General features: G+C 36.2%; 1 protein-coding gene across 1 annotated transcript; it reads left to right on the top strand.

The window, feature by feature from the left end:
* Window positions 1-26,351, top strand: wat (waterproof). Its single transcript, XM_068297325.1, has 10 exons — window positions 1-506; window positions 21,728-21,829; window positions 23,686-23,760; window positions 23,862-23,974; window positions 24,050-24,298; window positions 24,385-24,640; window positions 24,722-24,914; window positions 25,359-25,598; window positions 25,652-25,909; window positions 25,968-26,351. The coding sequence occupies exons 2-10, from the start codon at window positions 21,748-21,750 to the stop codon at window positions 26,053-26,055; spliced, it is 1,554 nt and encodes a 517-aa protein (XP_068153426.1). The 5' UTR covers window positions 1-506; window positions 21,728-21,747; the 3' UTR covers window positions 26,056-26,351.

The raw sequence follows: 26,351 nt of genomic DNA, 5'->3' as shown, positions 1-26,351 counted from the left end.
AGTCTGTTTTCGTCTGCCTGGCAGCGCGGTTCTGAAACGCGTAACATTTCACTTGTATATTTTGTGAATAACAAACGATCGGATAGTGGTCGGTCGGTATACATATCTATTTGTTTGTCTGGCTGCTCGGTTCAATCAGTTCGTCGCGCTCGAGCTTGGAGTGGTTTTTCCTGAAAATCTAAACAGCATTTTGGGATATTTTCAGTTTATGCAACACTGCGTGGCTGCGTGTCCACCAGTGATAAAGTTTCGAAAGTGCATTGCCCAAAAACAAAAAAAAAAAAAAACATAAATCCACACACATTCACACATACAAATTTGATATTACCCAGACTAGATCGGGAGGCAGTCAGAGACAGAGATTAGAGTCGCGGATTCACAAGAGATAAACCAAAAAAAAAAAAAAAAAAAACAGTAGAAAACATATAATTTGGCAACATAACAGATATTTTTCTCTGTTTCTGGTTACGCCAAAATCCAATTTGCATCATATCTGTGGGCGTGAGGTAAGTCGGGCATTATATTGGATTAATGTGGAATATGTTTCAAATGATGAATGTATGTTTAAACTGCCAAAGTGGCTTTCAGAAAACTGAACACATAAAACAAACAGAAATTTATTGCATTGTGCAAATTGTGTTTAATTTAAAGAAAAAGTTTATAAAGCAAAATGCCAAAAATAAAATAAATTTTAAATGTTATCAATTTGTTATTTTAGTTAAAAAATATGTGCAAAACATTGTTTAAAACAATTGCTAGATTTGTTTAAATATTTAACTAAATTGTGGTAGCATTTTTAGTAAACAGTTTATTGGCTAACATATTGCGTATACGCCATGTTGTATGGACAATTGTACGCAAACCTTTTCCAAAGCATTTTGTTATGATTTAATGCAAAACAATTATTTCGTCCTGATGCCAAGTAAAATGCAATCCATAAAGCGAAATATTAAATAAAAAATAATCGATGATGTGCCAAGACGCAATGCAAATATTGAATCAAAGTCAAATGGCATTAAACTTTCCTGAACTTTAGTTCGTGTTCGTGTAAAGGAGGAAATAAAAAAGTATAAAAGAAAAGTTGGCTTCTCTTGCAAGAGGCGTGAAGTGCACACACACACACTGAAGGAGTGGGAAGGAGACAGAGCTAAGAAGAACAAGGATGTCGGATTGGGTACCAGGCATGGGACATTGAATGGATTTTCGTGGGTCTCTGTTGGGCTTTTGGTTTTTATGAATGAGCGCAGCGTAGCACAAATATTTGACAAATCCCGCGAAAAACTCTGCTTATGTTGTCACCACCCTTCGAGAGAGACAAAGAAAGACTGGCAGACTGGCAGACAGACAGACAGACAGACAAATGGCATTTGGCCAGTCATACTGATTAGGATTTGTCCGGAAGTCCCGACAGGGGGAAACCAAAATGGGATTGTCGACTATGAAGATGTTGACTATAACGATCTATGCACTCAGTTAGCTAGCTGCAACATTTGCATGCGAAAATCAAAAATTAAATTTGCATACATTTATCGGTGGTGTAATTTATATTTTGCACTTAGCCTTTAGCTGCAGTTTCAGTTTTTTCATTGTTGTTGTTGTTGTTGCTGTTGTTAATGCAATTTTCAAGCCAAATGGCACACACACAGAGAGAGAGAGAAAAACTCGCTAACGATGCTGCTTGCATCTGCTAGTGTAAGTGTGTAAATGTATCTCATGGATACCTTCTCAGGTAAAGCAATCCCAAATGCGCCAATTTGTATGCAAGTGGCATTAATCGCCAGAGCTGGGCGTTGGGGTGGGGGGTTTTGCCTTAGTCTAGCATCCAGCACAACCAGGAGCTGAAGCAGAGAATAGCAGAAAAAGTTACGTGAGTTGTGGAATACCATGAAATTGATTTGTAATCGATAAATGTGCGAATATTGTGTTCTAGGTTTAGATTTTGGATTACCAAAGCGAAGCAAGCAAACCATTTGGCACTTTAATAACATATATCTACGTGAGACTCTCTGCAAGTATGTGTGTGTGTGTGATTGTGATTGTATTTCGTGCTCGTGGTGGCCGCCTTTTGTGTTGCTGCAAAAATTGAAAAATCAAACACAAGGAAAACCACTTGAGGAGAGCAATAGCAGCAGCCACAGAGCCATTGACAAGGTCAGCGCGTGGTGGTGTTTTATTTGGGGTCTCTGTTGTGGCATGTATTGGTAGTTGTAGTGGTGCCGCATTCTAAAACCGAATCTCAATCTCATGAAATTGTCGAACAACCGACAACCGACAACCGTCGACCATAACACTTAATCTCTCTGCTGCTTGTTAGTTGTGGCTACTAGCACACACAAAGATACTGGCAACAAGTGTTTAATTGCAATAAATGCACCTGAATACCTTGACTGTGCTACCTGAGCTTGAGCTTGGATGCAAAGGCGGCATTCTTAGAGCTCAATGCAAAACGAAGAATCTGCCCCCTCAAGCCCAAAACGATGAGAAGAAGAAACAGCTGCTGTTCGAGCAAGGAGTGTTGCTCAAATGCATACAAAATCATTTGTATTAATCATTATCTTAAATGGAACGTGTACTCTTTGCATCAATGTTTTAAATGTCTTTGAGGTCGAGTTTCGTTTTGGCTATTAAACCCTTGACAAAGACCATCGTTTATGACTAGTCTCTATGTACTTACTTACTTAGATCCTGGTTAACAGCTTTTTAATTATGCATTTTTGGCCTAGGTCGGTAACGGCCACAAAGATAGCATAAGCAACTAGGTCATTACCAAGAGACTTAAGCTGATAATACTCATCGGATTAAGACCTCGGCTGTGCACATAAAGTCTGCACTGACACTGTACTTCCAGACGGCTATAAAACTATGAAAATGGTTCAAAACACAAAAAAAAGGTAATGTGATGCTAAAGACACACGCACTAAAAGCCCAAGTTAAAGAAGGCACAAAAATAGAAACCAGGAAGGTCACTTGTTATATTGTTTGCTTAAATTATTAACTTGGTCTATTGCGGAACTAAGTGGTCATACTTGGGATGTTATTTTACTAAATGTTTTAATAAATGTACATAACGTAAATTTCTATAGGTATATAAATATATTTTTAGTTAGTTAAAATCATGCGGAAGCTACCTTTTAAGAAGGAAGACTTGTCAAAGACTTGACATTAGATAATAAAATTTTATAACCACATTATCTTGTGGATAATTCTTATTCAACGCTTGGTGACTCAAATGACTTGTGTTACTTTAGGTAACTTGTTAGACACTTTTATGGTTAGACATCCAAGTCTATTAACGAGAGTAAATATCTTCTTCTTGGGACAAAAATCTGTCTTATTGAAGGCAGTGCCATGCCTCTTATCCTATGTGTTGCTCCTTTAAGGATGATCTTTCTTGTTTTTACTGGGCCAATGTTTGATGTCTAATCGCCGCTAACTTTGTGGCTTAAGTGTTTGCTTGAACAAGTTTATTCGCAAGTTAACTGTGTTGATTCTTCAGACAAAGTATTCAAAATTATACCACGATGTGAAGATTACTGAATCTACAAAATAAGTAATTGGAATCTCTTAGACATTTTTTCTTTATTTATTTATTTATATCGTTTATTTTGCTGGAATCCATCAATACCTTTAGGAATAGGTTACATAAAAGACATGAGACTTGAAATTTGAATCTAGTTACTTTTTTTTACCTTTTGTCCAATGAGAAGGTCGCTTATTTTCTATAAATAAGTGAAAAATAAATAAAAATATTCAAAAAAGTTGAAATACAAAGTTAATTATACCAATTAATACCAAGTTTAATCCAAGTAGCTTAAAATTAAGGGCAGTCAAAGCTATATAAACTCGACCTGATCAAGAACATATATTCAGATGTATTCTGTGGAAATGTCTTCTTTTCTGCGTCCAACTAATTTTAAATATTCTCAACAAGGGTTTAAAAACTTCGATTTTCATTTACTAAATTAAAGAGTTGATTTTAGTAAAAAAGACTTCAACTTATGTATGTTCATTTAATATTCAAGTTTTAAAAGAAGCTTTTCAATTTTATTAATACTTTTAAATATACAAACAAATCGACATTGAAATGGCTATTCAGATGAAAAAGAACATCGGCTTAAAATCCTAAAGAGCAAAGTCTAATTAGAAATTGTTAGGGCAAAATGTTTAAAATAAATGTTCTTATTTATAAAAACTAAATATGACACCTTTTGCACCTCCCTTAATAGATTTTCCGACAAATGTGCACTGATAGTTAATTTTCATTTTTGTTTTTTATCTCATTTCGTTATTGATATTGGGCACTTGGTTTTTATTTACTGGACTCTGCTTCCACTGATCACTCACTGATCCATAAACAAAAACAAACAGCAAAAAGCAAAAAAATGTGTCTTTGGGAAACAAGTTTTGAAACGCATCAACTTAGGTTGTAATTAGATCCAAGAGCAATCAAGTGGAATCGCTTGCCTCGAACGGTCACTGGCCAATTGAACTGAAACCAACTATGGAATAAGGAAATGTAATGGAAAAATTTTCCAAAAATAAAAAAAAAAGGCCATTGGTTGGTGACAAATGAGTAATAACATTAACATTGCCACAAATTGATGTACTACATAGTTTTGCTACCTCTTTAATTAAATTATTAATTATGTACCTTAATGAATGCATAATTGAATAATAAACTACGTGCAAACGCCCTCGTTATGATTGTGCGTTATAGTGTGTGTGTGTGTTTGTGTGTGTGTTGTGGAGTGAGTGTGTGTTGTGGAGTGAGTCTGCGATTGCCACAATTGTTCTGGTGTTTTTGCTGTTGCGGATTGTTGTTTTTAACCTTTTAACTTTTTGTGTATCCCATGCATAAGTTGGTTGCTGATTGGGGAAGGGGTTGGAAAGTTGAGGGGGCTCATTAAGTAATCACATGGAATATTCCCCGCAGCCAATTAAACCAGAAAGCCGCAACGTTGGCAACCAACAGATGCAGCCAGTGAGATGGATAGACAACCAGGCAGAGATACTGTTACAGATACAGTTGCACACACACACACACACACACACAGAGTTGCAGTTACATGTAACACACACTCTCAGGTACAATTAAATTCGTTTCAGGAAGCATTTATGCAGTTCGGTTTTTTTTTTCCTTTTTGTATTTTTTTGAAGTGAAAGGCATAAAACGACATCGAATCTTCTTTGATGGAAAAATATGGCAAATAATGGAAATTTCGCGTCTCTTTAATATTTAAGCAGAACAAGTTTTTGACCTGTCCAAAAAGTTCTACTTTAATTGAACAGGATAAAGAGCGTTTCAATGGTGGTTCAAAAAGGCAAGAAGTGAATGCAATTTTGCTTTTTGTTTTTCATCGTATTTAATGAGTGAGTGTGTGTACATACTTAAAGCAATCCCCACCACTTTGGATTGCACCATGGTTTCGCTGATGAAAACAATTTGCAGCCAATTTTATATTTCTGCTCAGGTTGTTGTTGTTGTTGTTGTAGTTGTAGTTGTTGTTTTTCTCTTTTAGTTTCAATCAAATGGCGAGCAACTTAAACTGGTTTGACATAATTTTTGCCAGCCAAACTGTCAAGCGGCAGAGAGACGGGAGCTGGGAGACGGGACGACAGGGACAGGGACTGACAGGCGCTTCGTTGGGATAGCCACCAGCCGCTGACTATTACTGTGACTATGACTCTGACGGCTGACGATGACAAACTGGCCAAGCCACGCTCAATCCCCTCGCAGTCCTGTGACTGATTCCCGCAAAAAAAATAAAAGAAGGAAAAACCCCATACGCAGTTCCATAGCTAGTTACCATTACTAGATAGTTTTGGGTTTCATTTTTGTCCACTGCCATTTCGGTTGCTTTTTGGGGAATGTTTTTTTGTTGTTGTTCGGCTGCTTGTTTGCACAATTCATACATACATTGTACATATACTATATAGCCAGTTGCTCGCCAATGCTGTCGACTTTTGGGGCCGCACCTCCGCAGTGCCGCACGCACCGCTTAAACCATTGGCTGCCTAGCCAAATACCACCAACAACAAAAACAACAACAACAACAGCAGCAACAGCAACAACAATCCCAGCTATAACAAAATAAAAAGCAAAAAAAAAAAAAAAAAAGAAACAGCACAAAATATTGTATCTCTTTTTTGAAATTTCTAAACCAAAGCTAAGCGTGTTTAGCCACAGTGACCAAATATATGTGCCCATGTCTATGCGTCTATGTGTCTGTGTATATATGTATGTGTGTCTACGTAGATTGGCGGCAGCAGCAGAGATACTTACTAACTAAAAGCCAACAAGTCGCTACCAACTTCTAGCTCGTAAATAAATCAAAACGATGCCACAGTGGCATGAAAATGTAAATAATTTGTAAGCAACACATTGAGACATCTTCAATTAAAGTTAATTTTACAATCAATGCAATTTATTTTTAATAATTAAACTAGCAGAAGGCTTATTAATAAATATATAATATTTATTTGGCTTGATTCTGGTCATTCAACCGTTTTGTTTTTACTTCAGATGATCTTAAAAAAGTAGAAGGAAAATTGTACTCAATTTTATGAAATATTTTTAATTTTTGTATTTCTTTAAGCTAAGCTAATAAACACTCTATTAGAATGGGCAGAAACCATATTTAAATATTAGAGAGAAGCATGAATGACAAGTACATGTATTAATACTTATTTATTTTATTATGAATGTAGTTGAAACTCATTAGATTTTCGAATGCAAACATCTTAAAGTAAAAGACAAGAAATTGCTAGCATTTTGTAACTTAAAAGCAGTAAATTACTTAAAACCAAATACTAACTGCTGAACTTAAAGATATTTTAACTTCAGCAATTAAACCAAGTTTAAACTTAGCTCAACCTAGTAAGCGAATTTTTAAGAAAAACCTAATATTCTATAAAAATAAAAGAATTATATTATTAAAACCAAAATTATTTTAAAGTTGGAGTTGGTCTAAATACAAAGTGTGGCTCAAAAACACACGATCCACGTATCGGATTATCTTTTAGGCATTTCATGATTAAATCTATTTCAATTGCTGATGAATTTCAAAGATAAATCTAAATAGTTTTTGGTATAAATTAGAAAGTGTGAACAGAACATTATTTTCACAACGAGAAAAAATACATATTTGACCTATTGATAGTCTAAAATATTTCGAATTTTAATAGACTATAAAACGGACACATTCAACTTATTTGGCTAATAAATATTTATGCTGCTGGCCTGATGTCTGCTTTATTAACTAGACAAGTGCTTAAGGTTAATTTTAAATAAATTTTAAATGAAACCAAAACAAAAACAGAGTCTATTAATGGCAATTATTGTTTTACACTTTTGCGTGGTATTTCCAATTTTGTTAGGATATTCTAACCACTGTAAGTGCTGGCTTTTGGTTGGTTAGTTTTGCGTGCTTCTTTTGTGCTTTGGTAATTTGTTTTAAATATTTGCTTAAAATATCAAAAACTCATGGCAACACACGTACACGTATTTATACGCTTTGGACGAACTTGTACGTGGTATCTAACAGATATATGTGAAAATAAAAGTTGTTTGAGGTTCAGTGCGATGCAATGGTACGAGGGAATAGAGGGAATGAATGGGGCCGCATGGAGTGAGTGGGGGGTATGGGGTATGTTTTAGGTTTGGTGTGCCTTTAAATGGTTCTCATGATGCAAAAGTCGGAAGAGGCTAAATTTCACTTCACCTGCTTTGAATTTGATGCACTCACGCCACATCATGTGGACAATCTTAACGGTTCCGCATACGTGACACGATCAATTGATCAGTATAACCTATCCGCCTATCTACATATCTACATATATAGTATATATAAATATATTCATCGATATGAAATTGTTATGCATTACGCACCTCAAGCATGATGAAACACGCGGTGTATGCGACGCGTTGGTTTTTTGGTTCCTCCGCGTTGATTGTATACCAATTGCGACCCAGTCCCAGTTTCGAAATCTTTCGAATTTCAATTCGGCTGGCCAAACATTTTCAACAATCTACGTGATAACATTTGCAGAGCGACCTTCAGAGTTTTCGAGTAATACGTTTAGAAAGCTTCAACTGTCTCTCACACATGTACAAAATTTGTATCAATTCCGAATTGAAACTCATATAATAGAAGTGATAATTAAAACTTGACCACTATAATTCTTGATTGCATCTCGTGGATTTGATTATACGTACGTACACAATATTATTGCTCTTTTGAGCTATTCAACTTAAGTATCCAATTCGCTATTCTGGCTCTTAATGTCAGGCATTCGTTTTAAATTTAAAAAATAAAACTTGTTTGCCGTTGCCAAGCAATGAACACTAATTAAATCTATGTATGTATGTAGGTACTATGTAAGCTATTTGCTTACACGCTGTGTTAAGCCATTCATATGCAACAGCTTGCAACGAAGAATCCACAAAAATTCCAACTACAACAACAACAACAAAAAGAGAAGAGATAAAGAAATAATAAATCGAAAACCGGATTACATGCAAAAATGCCTTAGCTACCTGCCAATAAAATCAAAATCAAGTGAAATAAAAAGAGACAATAGATATCGGTATCCCTAGCCTCAAAACCGACAAACACACATATTTCACATACTTTCCATCATGGATCATAAAATCAAAGATTGGCCAGCATCGGGAGTGGCAGTTAAAGCCCAAACTCGGAAATGGAATCCACAGCAATTTCAAATAAAACTAAATCTAAAAATATATATATATATGTATAGACATGGTCAAAGTGTCTGCTACTTGGTAAATAAGTGAATAAATAGTTATGAATTGATATTCGGCTTATTTTTTGTTGTTAATTTTTGTTAAATAATTTAGTCAACAAGATGTTAATGTTAATTGAAGTTTGAGTCGCACCTGAATCCGGTTCAATGATAGAAACACACACACATTTACACACAGACATAATTTTTGTTCTGCAGGTGTGAAAAACCACTCAACTTATCGTCTTTGTCATTGATGAGGAGGAATTATCAATTATTATCAATTATTTAGATAATATTTCAATATCGTTTTTTGCCAAATCAAAGAATTGATATCAAATACCCTTTAAATGTGTCTTGAAGCCTATCAATTTTAATTCTTTTTAAGATTTAACTATATAATTTTTAAATGGATTTATTTATAAATAATTTTTAGTTCTTGGTAATGAAACTCTAACCATTTTAGACAGTCAATAAAAGTTTGAAAACTTATTTTGTTTGTTGAGTAGGCACCTTTTTAGATTTCAGAAATCGTATTGATTAGGGTAACAAATATTTTAAAATACAAAATGCCAAATTATCAGATGATTTACACATTATAGCCCATATTAAGATTACCTAGCCAGTTTAAAGAGTTTCATGGCAATAGAACACAGTTTATGCATGGGATTGTTAGTATTTTTGTAACTGTAACTTCTTGAATGAACCCATTTGGGTCTTTTGTTTTAACTACAACCTTTATGAACCAGTTTCGCGCTTCTTTAAGTAAAACTCTCCATCCTTTCCACATGATTGTCTGTAGTTGCTAAATTTGTAATCTGTTTATGTGGTTTTCTTAGTAGTTGTCCTTTGGTGGGGCAGGTTACTACTCCTCTATTGGAAATCTTACTCTTCACACTTTTCTATTCTCACATATGAAAAAAAGTGTCTGTTGCTTTGAAAACTTGAAACTTTATGAGCTCTAACAAATGTTTAATTAAAAGTTAATAGCATAGGCTTTTCTTACTTGGAAGCTATCATCAATGTTCAATGATATCACAGTATATAATCTTTGAATTGGCAAATTTTTAGCTTCCGGTAACAATTTGTTGCCAATTGGTATTGATGCGAATAATATTTGAGCAGACATATTTAATATATTTGTATATGTTTGACTCAAATGTGATTTCGAGGATTAATATGTATGTGAAATTGTCTGTTTGTGTGTGTGTGTGTGTGTACACAACCATTTATACCATATTCATCTTCAATTCAATTTCCATTTCGGTCATTGAATTGGGAAGAAGCGCATCTCAATTCAGTTATGAAAACTGAATTTTTTACTTGTTTTCTTTATTTTTTTGCAGTATAAAGTGATTTTTATATATGTATGTAATATGGATACAGACACACACGCAGGCATATACATTTATACAATTTGTTTGCATATACAAATTGAGGCATGAATATACATTTGTATGTGAATGTATCCCATGTGCATACGTCACTTATTTTTATGATATCTTGTTATTTTGTTCAATTGCAATCAATAAATGTGCGTGGGCGTAACCTATAGCCTATCTTTGGGCGCAATGCAACTCCATTCACCCTGTGCAAACACACACACACACACACAGAGACGGAGAGAGGGTGACTGAAGGAGAGTCAAATGGTAGCTCTACATGTAATCGATTTAATCATAATCCAGCTTTTACTATTTATTGTTCTGAGTTATAGTATAAATATGTGGATGCATTAATACAACACACACACACACACACACACACAGACCCACATGCCTCCATCTTGTTGCTGTTGTTGCTGCCTTTTGTATTGTTGTTATTGTAGTTGCTGCTGTTGTTCTAAGACGCCCACTGGGCTGCTACTTTCGGTTTAGCCCTGGCTCCGTTGGAGCATATTTATGGTTATAGTATGCATAACTGGAGGCAACCATAAAGTAATAATATGAAAGCCACCACCTTCCACTGCTCACTAGCTAACCGAGCTTCCCCCACTCCTCCTCATTCTTCTGCTCCTTTCATAGTAGCAACCATCATCCGACATTGCCCAACTCTTTCTGAAAATGTTTCATGTATTTGGCTGCTGGCTAAGGCGGTCTGCTGGATGCTGCTCTGGAGGCGTGGCCTTTTGTATAGTGTACAATCATTGATTTTGGTTCAACTAAGTTTTTCTTATGCAAATACGCAATAGCATTTTCCATTTTTACTCCCAATCCCTCATCATCCTCTTCCCATTTAATGTGTGTGTGTGTGTGTAGTCTTGGCTTTTGCATGAGTTAACGCCAGTGGGTAAGGATATTGAAATATCCGGCTTTTACTTAAGTATTTATTAAAAACAAAAAAGCAAAAATAAAAATACAGAAAATGATTTTAAAAACGTTCTCTACTCTTGTTGTTGTTATTGTTACAGTCTGCCAGTGTAATTTAAAAAAGTGTTTCGCTTTCAATTGTTGAAATTGTTTATGACTGTCGGAGATAAATTGAAATTTGAATACTTTTGACCAACTGAACTCTATTTTGTGGTTTGCACGTACAAAGCATTATTGACTATCAATTTTTAATAAAAGCATGAAACGAAGAAAATTTGAAAAGGTTAGAAGAGCCATCTAAGCATTTATTTGTCATTTAATTTACAAATAGATGCGAAACACTTTAAATTGAATTTAAACCATATAAGTTTTTTCTGATGCAGTTAAATAACTATGACTAATTTTAGTTTTTTTGTGTTTGTATAATTTAATACAAATTGGTTTAATAACATCATCGCAGACAGCATGAGAGAACATCATACTAATTCAGGCATTATTATAACTAATTTTGAGACTTTGTGTTTAATTGTGTTATTAATTATTGGTTTATAGACAAATTGCTCTCTAGACTCTGGAGTTTGGATTGAGATTTACGCCTCTAATTTGTTGGAAATTCCAAAACTTGAACCTTCCAATTGCATTAATTTGTAACTTACAGATTAAAAGTCAATATGATGAAAAAAAATTCGAAAGATTTGAGAATTTCCAAGTTAAATTTGTTCTAAGAGGGTTATTTATTATTATTATATTACTTGCAAGTATATTTCACAAGATCATTAAGCTAAAACTGATAAAAACCATAATCTGCAAGACAAAAAAAACTAAAATAAAGAGAGAGAGAGAGAGAGAGAGTATTAAATATTTGCATTTAAATCACTTTGTTGGCATCAAAAACAAATTGTTGTTAACTTTGATTTGTTTTACGGGGAGTTTAATTGCATTTACATTACAAACATTGCCAAATTCACTTGAATTTAAATGCCAAATATTAAAAGCCAACCAGAAACTCTTAAACCAAAAGCCGAATTTTATACAAAACATTGTTTGCATTTCAAATAAATGAAGTAATAACTTTTATGCCATGTTAAACATTTTTATGCACTCCACAAAAACATTGTGAAGACAAAAAGCAAAAAACAAAAAAAAAAAAACCCCACAAACCAACGAATGAAAAACAAAAAAAAAAAAGAAAACCAGGGAGAACATTTTACTTTATGGAGATTTTTGATTTGCAACAAGCTAAATAAATTGAATGCAATTTGTGGATAGCATAAAAATGAGCAACAAATAAATTTCTCTAGTCAAGTTGGCCAGCAAATGCATATGTATGTAACTGTGTATGTGTGTGTGTGTGTGAGTTGGTCTATACCATACATACATAATTATGTATGAGTAGGAAAATGCTCGTGGCCACGTAAACGGACATGTTTGCTTTTGGATCAGCGTTTAAGGATATGAGGGGAATGGGAGTGGAATGCATTCGTAGGAATTAACAATAGCCAACAATCAACGAAAGAACCATAGAATAACGATTGAATCACATAAAGAAAAGGGGCAACAATTTCGCTTTGAGGTCAAAGGGCAGTCTGGCTGCTGGGGGTGGCTTGGCTTTCGGTTGGTCTGGGGTTCTTGTACACAAGTGATAAAAAGTAATGAGCAAATTGTAACAACAACAGCCGAAACAACAGCAGCAGCAACAACAACAATAACATTTGTAGCATAGTAAAACATCTTTGTGTTACTTTGTGTGTGGGTCAGTGGGTCGGTTATTGTTCTTCATTTTCGTCTTCTGACTTGTTTTTTTTTTTTTTTTTTCGGGGGATAGCCAAGCCTCCGGGCAAAGAGTCCAATGAATTGGGCGTTACAAACAACAGTACAAAGCGAAAGAAAAAGGCATCGTTTAACAGGGCCATAGCAAATGATTTGCTACGAAAATTTGTCACACAAACACACAGACACACAATACTTGTATACATGCAAAGAAACATATATACTTACAAAGCTAAACGCACAGATAGGTCCATACATAAAGATACAACTTGGCCTGAAGAAAATTCAAAAGGAAGCTTGAGAAGCAACAGAAGAGACAACACTAAATAACATGCACAATGCCAAGATAAAGTGGCAGATGAGCAACACCAACAAACGACAACAACAACAACAACATCATCATCATCATCATCGAAAACGAACAAAAGCTCTCTTGTACGTGTTAAGCACTCATTGCCGTCAAACATGCCGCATAGTTTGACGAAGAAGCATATAACATATACACATACATAGACATATCTATATAGTATGGCTGCAACGTGTGGGAAAACAAACTGTAACACTTGCGACTGATGGCCAACAGAATAGATGGAGAAAGAGAGTTGACTGAGAAAACTAACTAAATAATGATCCCTCAAACAGTGATGTCAATAGTCAAATTCAAATAGTTATGATTTAATCATAAATAGAAAACAAGAGACTAAGATATATAATATGAAGTTAATTTTTACTTTTAATCGATTAATACAGTTTTGTGGTTTACATTTTAAGTTAAGATTGATTTAAATTTATATAGATTTGTTTCAATTAATCATTTTATTGACTGATGTACAGTTTACAGATTTGATATGGACATTTTTTAATCAAGTAAAATTATAAAAATCAATTGAAAACTTAAGAATTTAACAATTATTAAGTTTACAATTGACATTTTCGACCAATTGAGAATGTTTCCATTAAGTGCTTGATATTGAAGCATCTCCACATGACCTGACTGTAAAGCAGCCAAAAGGTCAGCACTGACAAGTGATGTATTCCCTACATCAAACACACAGAGGCACACACACACTCTCGTCAGGCCACGCCATGCCACGCCACGCATACGCCCCGTGTGACAAGACCGACACTTGAGCCGGCAATCAGGCTGAAATCGTTGAGGCAAGTACAAAAGGCCGGGGTGCTTGCAATCTGGTGCTCGCACTCATACATTTGCACGTACACGGGACCACGGGCCATAGCCAGGGCAATGCTTTTGCTTTGAAATGTGAGCTTCTTGAAGCAGCAGCGGCAGCAGCATTCGCAGCGGCAGCGACACAAACAACATATATAAATCGTTAACAATAAATAATCGTCTATGAGTGAGCGACATTTGGATGTTGTTGTTGTTTCTGTTGTTTGTGGGCGCGTTGCTTTATGCATTTGTAGTCGTATTTGTAATACAATTGTTTATGCCATTGCGGCTTTGTTGTTTTGTTTTTATGGCTAGCACACACACACACACACACAGGCACACGCACATACAATCCACACTTACATATAGATGCCTAGATGTTTTCTTTGGGATTTATGGGGCAGGGGGCGTGGGGCATCCGTAGAGCATAGTTTATTGTTATTTTATTGGGGCCCTCTTTTAGGCTTTTGCGTGCTTGGTAAATAATTCGTGCTCGTCGCGTTTATGACGTGATTTCTTTGGCTGCTTACCCTAACAATTCCATTGCCACGTCTCCGCCCATTTACTTCCTCGCATTCACTGTCTTGTATTTCGCATAGCCCGACTTAAATGACACTTGAAAAACTAAATTGTATCTGCAACTGGCAGCTGCAACTCATAATGCCAAAATGAGAGAGGCTTTATATAGGAAGCATGACCGATCACAAGCTACAGGGGGAAGTAACTACAAAAGGATTAAACTCCATTGTATCAACATCTCATGTGTCTCCTTAAGTAACTCTGAAGCTCAAGGATCTTCTCTAGTCTTTTCATCATCTGCAAAAAGAGTATCCGAAATATGCAATGATGAAATGGGCAAATAAAAAGTATTAAGTCAACTTTAAATATCGTTTTTGCAATATTATTGAATTATAAATTAACACAACAAACTGCAATCGTTTAAGTTTTATTTATTTATTAGCGCATAAATTTGTTTACATCAATAATTTTTTTTTTTTTGCTGCCTCTGTTGCTGTTGCTCATTACAAGCCGAACGTTTTGATTTTTGGCCTACAGTCCATGGGATTTCGTTCAATAGAAAAAATCCTATTAATTAATATAAATTATATACGAATTTCCTTTTTTTTACCCCCCCACCTCCCGTTGTTGTTGCTGGTTTTTCTTGCTAAATGTTTGCATTAAATTACGTTGTAATGTTGTAATGTTTTCAGGTTGTTGTTGTTGCTGCAGTTGTTGTCATTGATAATAAGCGAATTATGTAATTACACATATGTATGTACGTGTGTGTGTGTGTGTGCTTGTTGTTTTTTGTAATTTTGGGTTTTTTTTCTCAATATTTTGTTGTTTTTTTTTTTCGAAGTATCAACCATAAATAAGCAGGTGTAATAATGGAGCAATAAAACAATGGCAATTGTTTTAGAAATTGACCATACAAATTAAATAAAAATTTAATCATTCACATATGTATATACATATGAATATATTCTATATGTATTTAATTTTATTTATTTCACAAATTTGTTTGTGTTCAATTTGAATTTTCCCAAACAATTATGGAGATACATCGTTGAAAGAATTTAATTAAAAAATTTAAATAAAAAAATTGAGTTTCAAAGATTGAAGTATGTTTGTTTGTATGTACAATATGTGGGTTTATTTTATAAATATTTCTAGATCTCTGTCATATCAATAACACATCACAAAAACCTTTTGCATTTATCTGAATTGAAATGGACTTTTTTTTTTTAAAGTTAATTGCAAATGCAATATTCTTTTTCATTTAAAATTAAAAATAATCTATAAGTTCTTTTGCATTATTAAGCCAAAGAGTGTGAACTTTTTGGCAGCTCGAATTTCACAGATGAAATGGCTCATTTCGATGGTCAACTCCTGCTGATTTAGAATCATCCGGCTCTGTTTAATGAAACTGCCATTTATTTAATTAGAATTTGTCATACTGAGTTTTAATTAGAATTTTTAACTAGCTTGCCACTTTCAGTTTCCGCTATGATTATGGCCCTTTTAATTATTAAATAAATATATAATGGCTTTTTGCCATTCTGGTTTGATGTTCTCATTAACCTGGTCATGACATTTAAGCCAAGAGGAGATACATAAATATCCGGTGGGTAAATAAAAGAAGAATCTTTTCACCTATCCTGATTTAATAAACAAATTTATATAGTTTGCTTTAAATTTCCTCTAGTAAGTTATGAGCAAGCCTTTCGCATGCTTGATGGAGATTAGGAGCAGTGTCTATTTGATTTCATTTGATTTGTTTTGGAGTAGGTAAAGCGAGGCAATGCCCATACATATTTGCCCAACTTGTAGGCACATAACTGTTATGTTATAGCCCAGACCCATTTCGTAGCCAGCCATCAACAACAATAATAGCAAACTAACCCATTTGGTTACACGGTCAAATTGGCAGACGATGAAAATGGAGCAGGTGGCCTGGGGTAGGTGTGGTGTAAGGGCAGCCGACAGGTGCACATGAGAGCTGTTGCTGTTTGATTATGGCACCGCATCACTGCATGCCATATCAACAATGAGCAATGTCAATGCTCATTAGCTCCTCCAATCTCCAATCTCCAGCCCTTCACCATAGACATGCTGGCCTTAGGCATTTTGACGCACGCGCAGCTCATCTTTACAAGCCTCTGCGATATTCCATGCCGATAGAAAAACATCAAAAGTTGCGTCACATTGACTTGGTTTGGGAGTGAGTTCAGACAAGATCACCGGCACGTAGCTGGAAGGGAAAAGTTTCATTCTATGTTTTTTTGTATCTAATGGCAAATGTTTGTCTCTTTGTATATCTATGTGCATTATATTCGTAATTGGTTACTACAAGTTTTCACACGTCTTAATTAGCATTTTATTGCCAATAGCAAGAACTTTGCCATTTACCCGAAGCAAACGTCAGGCGACAAATTCCATTAATACACCAATTAGTGATAGTTGCAGCTAAACTTGCATAACAGTAATTGTGTGAAATTTCCTCTAGAGAGTTTAACTAAGTATTTAATCTGATGATTGAAATCATTTATTTGTTTAATTTCAAGAGCCAAGCTTAACTTAAAACAACTTTGTTTAGATTCTCCATAAAAAGAAAGAGTATTTTTAAACTGTTGTCTGATCAAGCCAACTTTTCATTTTAATAGCTTAACTGTATTATATTAGGACTTGGTTAAGAGCCCGTCTTACGTATTTTATTAGTTTCTCACTGAACTTTGAAAATATTGACTCTAGATGCCTTACAGACAAATTAGTTTCTTGTTGAAATATATTAATTTATCGGAACAAAGAAAAGGGAGTAATACCCAAGGAGTTAGGTATTTGCATTTTGGCCATTTATTCCTTTGATAATTTCATATTGCATTCATGTGAACGATTTAATGGATTAAGTTTGTTTGCTCATTTTGGCATTTGTAATTACGTTTTCCCCATTCAAGAGACACTTAAGCAGCTGTTAATTGACGACCAGTGGGTTGGGTTATTGAACTGGTTAGTGTCATGAATGGCTTATTTCCAGTGTGCACCATTATAGGGGGCCCATAAACTAGACGCTGTCACAAACCACTCAATTTCAATACCATTGCGGCTCATAAAATGACGCATCAATATAATCGAAATTATCATTACCCGCCCCCTTTCTAGGGGAGGTGGGCAGTTAGGGACATTTATTCAGCATCCACATCTACATCGACATCGGCATCGGCATCAGCATCAGTCGTAGTGCTTACATCTCCATCTCCATTACCCTCTTTTACTCGACATAAAAACTATAATCAATATCCATATCCATTAGCGTTATCGTATCAACGAACTCGAATAATAATAACGTACATATGTATGTATGGACCGCAGACACAATCCAAGCTCAAGCTCTGAACGAGAGACAGAGAGAGAGAGAGAGAGAGAGAGGTGAAGCGGGAGCAGAATGCGGTAAGTGTCAGTTGTGGAGGGTATGGCGGAAGGTACCCAACGTCCGTCGTCCATTTGTCTTCACGTAATTATCTTTTAATAGATTTAACGAACATTTTTCGCACTGGCTCTTTGCTTGTGTCATCCCAAAGGGTAGAAAGAGACAGAGAATGCCATAGGTAGGGGGTAAAGAGACGAGGCAAAGAGGAGTCAAATGGGCGGCAATGGAAACAACAAGAAGCAAACAAACCAGCCGGGCCAAGCAAGCAAGGCAGAGTCATCCATTCCTACACTGAGCCAGTCTGTGTCCAACAGTCCATGCCAACGGAAGTCGGAAGTTGTATGGCACATGCGGCAGAGTTGGTGGCACTGTCGGTGGCACAGTTGGTGGCAGAGTGATGGTGTGGCAATGGTGGTGGTTGGGAGCTGTGATGGCAATGCCAGCCATTTTCACTTTATGGACTTTCAAACTGTTGCTGTTAATTATTTCTTCTTCTTTTAATGTGGCCACTGCTAGCACCGCAGTTCTTATTCCTGCAGCTCCTGCCTCATGATGATGATGAAGTTGTTGCTGTTGTTGTTGCTGTTGATATTATGCATTTCTCTTTCTCTTCTCCCCTCTATCTCTCTCACTTTGTGTTTATCAGGCTCTCATACCGCACTGTCGCCTGGTTTGGTTTGCCGTTTCTCCTTGCTGTTGTTTGCACTTTTTCACCATTTTACACTTTATTACAAAAGCATTAAATAAAATTCAAAGCGAAACGAGCCTCGGCCAAAAGTGAGATGGTTTGATATAGCACAACAACAAGGATAGGGCTGGTGGGCTATATGGGTTATGGGTTTGATAGGATGGGCGGGGTTCGCTGGTAAATGGGTCTTGGTGATTTCGATTCGCATTTTGGGTCCATTGAAATATTTGCAATGTTGCAGTCATCGTTGTTGTTGTTGTTGTTGCATTGCTTTCATCTGTTGTTATTGTTGTGTGGTTCATACTTTTGTTTTGCCGATCCATTGTTCCGTAGAGTTTTGCACTTGCTCAAAGCTGGCAGGCAGCAACATCGCACGCAAAACAAGAGAGACCAAAGTAAAAGAAGTAACAGAAGTGCCAACAAAAGACCTCACTATCGACATCTTACTGTGGACTGAAATCACTTAATATTATGTCATAATTATAAAATTATATAACATTCCAGTTAATTACATCATCTAGATATGAAATATGATTCCCATTCACAGGGGGGCTTAGCAATCAGTCAAATCGTAGAGAAAACTCTGGCTTATATTTAGAGAGTAAACAATTATTTAGAAATTTAAATAGGAAACTATAATTACAAGTCAAGATAAGTGTAGAATACTTTATTATTAAGAATAAATAGAATGGAATGTCACTGTTTGATATATTCATATGTATGTATGTATAAGCGTGCAAAATATCTCTGGGACACACCCACAAAATCCTTCATACAAAAACACTTCAAAAGCTATAAAGAGAGCTCTTTTGGATATATATTTCAATCAAAGATCGATGTAAAGCAACCTCTTGAAAATTATAGTCAAGTGCTTCATGCTGATGGACTGACATTTGTCTATAATGAGTTGAATATCGTTTACCTTGAGCCGATTTGCCATTAAAGTTTCATTTCATTGACATGTATAGAAAATTGTTATTAAAATTTTTGAATAGTAGTAAATAGTTACTTAAACCACATACATATGTATGTAGATGGCGTGTGTGCATATGTGTGAGTGTTTTAGTGTCTAATAGTGTGTAAAACTTAATGATAAAAGTTGTTGTTTTATATAATTTGGTGTTTTTTTTGTGCAAAAAAGTAAACAAAAAATTCTCACACTTGCCTGAACCACTGTGGGGAACCGTTTCAATTAGCTGCGCTTCGATGTGCATCGACGATGACGATGAAGCTGGGTGTCGACAACAGCAACATAAGCAGCAGCAGCAGCAACAGAAGCAGCAGCAACATCAGCAACAGCAATAGCTGTGGCCAATACTTAAACAATGTATAAATTTCGCCTACAAAGTTGTATAGCCGCAGGATGGAGGGGTAGAGAGCAGCAGTTCGGGACGTTTGGCTTATTCAATGCGTATACATATTGTTGTTGTTGTTGCTGCTGTTGTTTCTTCTTGTGGTCGCCGGCATAGTGCAATCAGCTGCAGTGGCTTTTTGGCCGACATTGCCAGTTAGTCAGTCCGGACACTCTGGCAATCTGCCCAACAACTTTTGACTGTCTGACTGACTGACTGACTGACTGACTGGCTGTATCAACTGACGCTTTCGTCATTCATACGAATGAGTGAGCGCCGAGCCAAGCGTTGGAAAAGCCCCTTCAATTGGTGTGAAATGCAACACGACTCTACCATTTTGTAGTGGAAGCGGGGCCAAAACGAACGGGTAAATGGGTAAAATGGTAATGGGATTGAGAATGGGTAACAGCATTGCCTCCACTGACTCCGTTTTCAATTGGTAAATATAGCAAAGATATGGTTTAATTGTACAAAACTTCGACACACAATTTATGGTTGGCAAATAATAATTTCGTTTTTCTTTTTAGCTCTTTGCCATAGATTCAACAGCTGCAGATGTTGTTGTTGTTGAACAAGTTGCTGCTGCTGCTGCTGCACTTGTAGCTTGTCTGAGTATTTACATGGCCTTAAATTTGCACTTGCTGCCACTAGAAATCGTGACATTCATTTATTAAGTTGTCGACGCAATTGTAATTGTCATCATTAGTACCTATGTACCTGCAGTCACTTGAATTTTCACTGTTTAAATTTTCTTACCTTTTTGAGATTTTTTGCAAACTCATCGAATTGGCCACTTTAATTAAGTTTTATACAATATTTTGCTTAGTTTTGACGTATGATGATGGTGTTGGCTTTTATTTAATTATTTCACTCCTATTGTGATGTATTGTTTATTTCATTTGTCTTATACTCTCATTTGTTTATGTTCGTCAAATATTTTTTGTCAACAACAACAACAGCAACAACAAGTGCATTTGACACCTCATCAGAATTCGCAGTGGCACGACTGGCCTTTTTTTTGGCTTTGCCTCTTTCATTTCATCCATTGTTCACCCCCACGAAAACCTTGCCACACCCAAATACTAAGCTCTGCATGAAACTTTTAATTAAATTTTGAGCTTTGCTCAAGAGAAATTTACTTTAAATATGATTTTTAGTTGCCACGAAACGGTTGCATGGCGAAATGTCTGTGTTTTTACTCATAATTATCACTATGGTCCAGATTATTATTTAATCATAATCAGATTTTGTTTTCAAATTAACTTAACTCTAGATTTAATTTAGTTGCCTGGGGTGCAGAAGAGATAGGAAATTAATTTAAAAGTATAAAGACAGAAATAAAAAATATATATTTAAATTTTGGCTGTTGAGAATTAATAAAATGTCATTGATTACTAATGAATACAGAAATATTGCAAAAATTGTATACAGATCTTTTCCATTTTCGTGGTCAATGGTTAATCAACATCCATTCTACACAGTTTCTATATAAATTTTGATGTGGAATGTCAAATTAATTTAAATTATAATAAATATAATGATTTAGACTTATCATTTAACTCGACTTTATATGTCTGTCATTGGAATTTCGAATGTATTTTAGAGGCATTCTAATTGCAAAAGTTTTTGTCGATTTCCTATCTAAAGATAAAGACAAAATCTCAATATTTAAGTATCTTAGAATTAGTTGTTTTAAGGCAGAAGATTGGACAGATTAGTTATTAATAAGTATTAACATTTTATTGTTCATTTAATTTCATTTTAGAAAACAATCAACTTAACGTCATGGATGACCCCAAGTTAATGAACATTATGAACGGAATCAAATCGTTTGAGGATCATTGTCAGCATATTAACAGCGGACAGGGTGAGTTCACACGAACGAATAAACCAGTTTGGTTCCCTAAATACAACAAACACAAGTATATTATATTAGCAAGTGAAGGGAGGCCCAGCAGCGAGACAAAATAAAAACAAAAACAAAAACAAAGGAACAAAATTGTTGAAATTGACAAATTATATGACAGTCTTTTGTCTGCCAGATATACAGTGTTGATGATTTTGAGGGCCAGGGAAGGGGAATGGAAGGGAAGTTGGTTTGTGGTGTTGGCCGGAGCGAAGGCGTTCCACAAATCCAAAGAGCCAACAACAATTGTTGACAATTCACTCAAAGTGCTTGGCTGTGTCTCTGTGTGTCGTCGTCGTCGTTGGCGTTGGCGTTGAACAAATGCCCCAAAGCGCTCAAAAGCTTTAAATGCCACCACAGCCACTCCACACTCGCCAAGTGAGGCCACGCGGTGCGGCTCAATTTCGAAGCGCTCATAAACAATGGGGCACAAAGTGAGGGTGAGGCGTGGCTTTATTTTTGTGCCATAACAAAGGGAGCCAAAGGGATTGGGTGTTGCAAGCAGTGTGCTTGGTTTGGTTTGGGGGGAGATGGGGGGATGGAAGGAGTGAATATTTTCAGTTTCAGTTTCGGCTTGGCGCGATGAGAAGTGCGCTTCAGTTGCATTTAAGCCAATTAGCATAGGTAAACAAAACATTTGAGTGAGAGCTTCAAGTGCCTTATGGTTGAGTGGGGCCGCCGCCGCCACAGCCACAGCCTCTGGGTGTAACCAAGAAAACAGCATGGAAGGGATACAAGCAGTGATGGATGGTGTTGAGATGGGTTGAGCTGAATGTCGAGGGTGTCGACTGTAGTAGGTGTCAAGTTGTATTTGCCTGAATATGTTTGTTATGTTTGACGCTTGCTGAATATTTGCAACAATGAAGGACACAGACGAACACACACACACACACACGCACATACCTATGGATTCTCGACAATGCCTGCATTTATTATGCAATTATCAAGTGGGCCTATCTGCCAAGTGTAACCCTTGCCACAGCCCATTGACTGACAGTGATTTACGTTGACGATTGGCAATTAGGCGGAATAAGACAGACGGCAATACCTGCAAATGTCCAGGCATTTAATAAAGGAATTCCCTCAATATGCCATCCATATGTTAGTGCGTGTGTGTGTGCGTCTGTGTTTATCGTCATGTTTTGTTCAATATGTAGATGAATGACTCGACGAGTTGCTAACTTGCAAATATTTATGAGTGCCCCACAAGTGGCAGCAGCCAAGCCAAACCAAAGGGCACGGATCAATGGCACAGTGGGCATAGATCAATGACTGAAATAAAGCTGCAAATACATTAAGTTAGTTGCAGATTAACTTAGTTAGTAATTTAAATCAGCTAAGAGCAAGGTGAAAGGATAATTCTACATCTTCAGTACCCATTTAGCAGCATTGGACACTTTCTTTGATTTATGACTCGATCCAGTGTGCGCAATGTCTAGGCCTCAGCTGGCGACATAGAGTGTTTGTTGTTGCCATTTTGGCACTTGGCTAAAATGCAGGCACATGCCAACCAGCCAGCCAACAAACTCACACATATCTCCTCCTACCCATCTACACCCCCCGCTGTGGCAGTTTGTGTGTGTGTGTGTGTGTGGCGGCGTGAATTATGCGCCATTGAAGTGGCTTTTCGGTGCGCATTTAAATTCGTGACGCGCTTTTCAAGTTGGTGGCAAACACGGAGAAACACAGACACACACACACACACACACACAAACAGACACACAAGAGTGGGGCTGGCTGAGACTCATTCATCCAATGATGCTCATCAAATTGGCTAATTGTTTAATGACTGTTTGCATTGATCTCTTCCCCAATAGATGAGTCGCCCATGCAAATGTTCTACAAGGATAAGGGTGTTTTTCTCACTGGCGGCACAGGATTCTTTGGTAAAAGTAAGTTAAACTCTTGGCCAAAACGTGACTGGAATACCGATAAATGTATTTTGTCGTCTCTGACTTAACTCTGGTCTATGACTTTCGCTTCTGTTCTGTAGTTATCATTGAGAAATTGTTGCGCGTCACAGAGGTGGGACAAATCTATTTGCTAATACGCACCAAGAAGGGCAAGGATGCATTTGCTCGAATCGAGGATCTGTTTAATGATCCGGTAAGTGTTAAGTGCCAGCCAATTCTACACTCCAGTGAACTGCAATTCGTACTCTCTGATTTCTGCGTTTTCCAGGTATTTGATAAAATGAAACAATTGAATCCGAAATACCGATGCCAAATCACAATCATAAGTGGCGATTGCTCATTGCCTGGATTGGGCATAACCCCAGACGAACGTGAGACCATCAAGGAGAATGTGAACATTGTTCTACACAGTGCAGCCACAGTGAGATTCGATGAGAAATTGAAGATGGCCATTGCCATCAATGTCCATGGCACTAAGGAGATTATTAAGTTGGCCAAAGAGATTGCCAATTTGAAGGTACATAAGATCAATTGTTTTGTTTAAGTGTGTCTATTAAGTCTTGGTAATCCAACACCATGTTCAATTGTCTCTTCATTCTCAAGGCTCTGGTACATGTGTCTACGGCTTTTGCTCATTGCAACAAGCGATACATTCAGGAGAAATTCTACACGGGCACAATAACGGGGGAGAATGCCTTTAAGCTCAGCGAATGCCTCGATGAGCACACCTTAAATACTCTGACGCCTACAATAATTAATGGTTATCCGAATACATATACATTCACCAAAGTTCTGGCCGAGAATATTGTGCAACAGGATGCACAGAATTTACCAGTGACCATCTTTCGTCCAGGCATAGGTAAGGCCACCCAATCCCAATCCCAGCGCCAGTCCATTCTGTGGTCCATGATTAAAATATCTTATTCTTATTGTCATCCAGTTATAACAACATATCGTGAGCCCATCAGTGGCTGGATTGATAATATGTATGGTCCTTGTGGAGTTATTGTTGGCATTGGCTCTGGTGTCCTGCGTGTTTTTACCGGCGACATGGACAACAAGGCTCACATTGTTCCCGTCGATATGTGCGTGAATGCTCTATTGGCCAGTGCCTGGGATATAGCGCGAAATAAGTAAGTTTGCCAATAAAGAATCGTTATTAAATTTTATCTCTATTAAAATTCATCAAAGAAAATATCATAAAAATGATGAAAACAAATTATAGAAATTGAGTAGAATAACAACAAGAACAACAATAACGACAGCAACTCGACCAACTCAAACTAAACTATGCGCATAAAATTTTCACAAAAAATTTGCATAGAATCAAAAAAGAGACAAAAACTATTGAAAAAAATGTCAGATCAAAATTGGAAAGAAATTGCACAAAAAATGGCAACAAAAAATTTTATAAATTTTATGGAAGACTACCAACAGTTAAAAAAAAACAGTAACTCTAAAGTCATCTAAAACCCGAAGTGTAATATTCTTTTCAAGCAGATTTCAAAGATTCTTCTCTAATAGACTTTTGTCTGTTCTCTTTTTATCACTGAAGTCTTTTAAATTTCATTTGACAGATATGAGACACCGCCCATATATAATTATGTACCAGATGCTGATAATATGGTTAGCTGGCGTCGCTATATGGAAGAGGGTTTTGAATACGGTTGCGTTATACCAATGCGAAAATCCATCTGGTATCCACGATTCACAATTGTGCCGCACATGTGGCAATATCATATTTTGTGCTTCTTGTATCATACATTGCCTGCCTTGTTTATGGATGCCATTATGATTGTGATAGGCAAGAAACCGAGGTATGTATATTTGGTTGTTCTCTAGCTAAATCTAAACATATTTTCAATTGCAGAATGATGAAGATCTATAGGAAAATACATAAATTGAGCAATGTCCTTAAGTACTTCAGTTCGAATGAGTTTCGCTTTGACAATGAAAATGTGCGCAGTCTATCCGAGAAGCTAGATGATAGGGATAAACGTTTATTTGCCTTTGATATGCGTAATTTGGATTGGAATAATCTATTCCGTGTCAGTCTATATGGTTTGCGTTTGTATGTTGTCAAGGATGACCCCAGCAATATACCCGAATCGATAAAACGCTATGAAAGGTAAATAGATCTAAGATGGATCTATGTAAAGATAACTAATTTTTTGTTTCTATTACAGATTGAAGGTTCTGCATTATACCACATTAGCCATTGTCTATTCTTTAGCACTCTGGGCTCTCTATGCTCTGTTAAAGTTTATATTCTGATAAATACTTATAAATATGCATATCTATCTATCTATAGCTGTCAAAACTATATTTCTTACTTACACCAGGGCACATTTTTCTTTGTAAAACTTTCAAAAATATTTCTCCATAGGTTTAGCCATAGATGTACAACATATATAGATTTATATATACATGTATATGCCCTTTAGTCATACGTTAAAAAAAACGCTTTATATGAATGATGTGTGTGTATATTTTACATTAGTTTTATAGCTGAACTTTCGATGACAATAAAAATCGCTTCATATTCTTTGTTTGGGATAAGTTTAAGACAA

This window comes from Drosophila tropicalis, unplaced genomic scaffold, assembly GCF_018151085.1.
Source record: "Drosophila tropicalis isolate 14030-0801.00 unplaced genomic scaffold, ASM1815108v1 contig_859, whole genome shotgun sequence".
Classification (NCBI taxonomy): domain Eukaryota; kingdom Metazoa; phylum Arthropoda; class Insecta; order Diptera; family Drosophilidae; genus Drosophila; species Drosophila tropicalis.
Note: the sequence above shows the minus strand (reverse complement) of the source record. Positions and strands in the feature narration are given on the sequence as shown.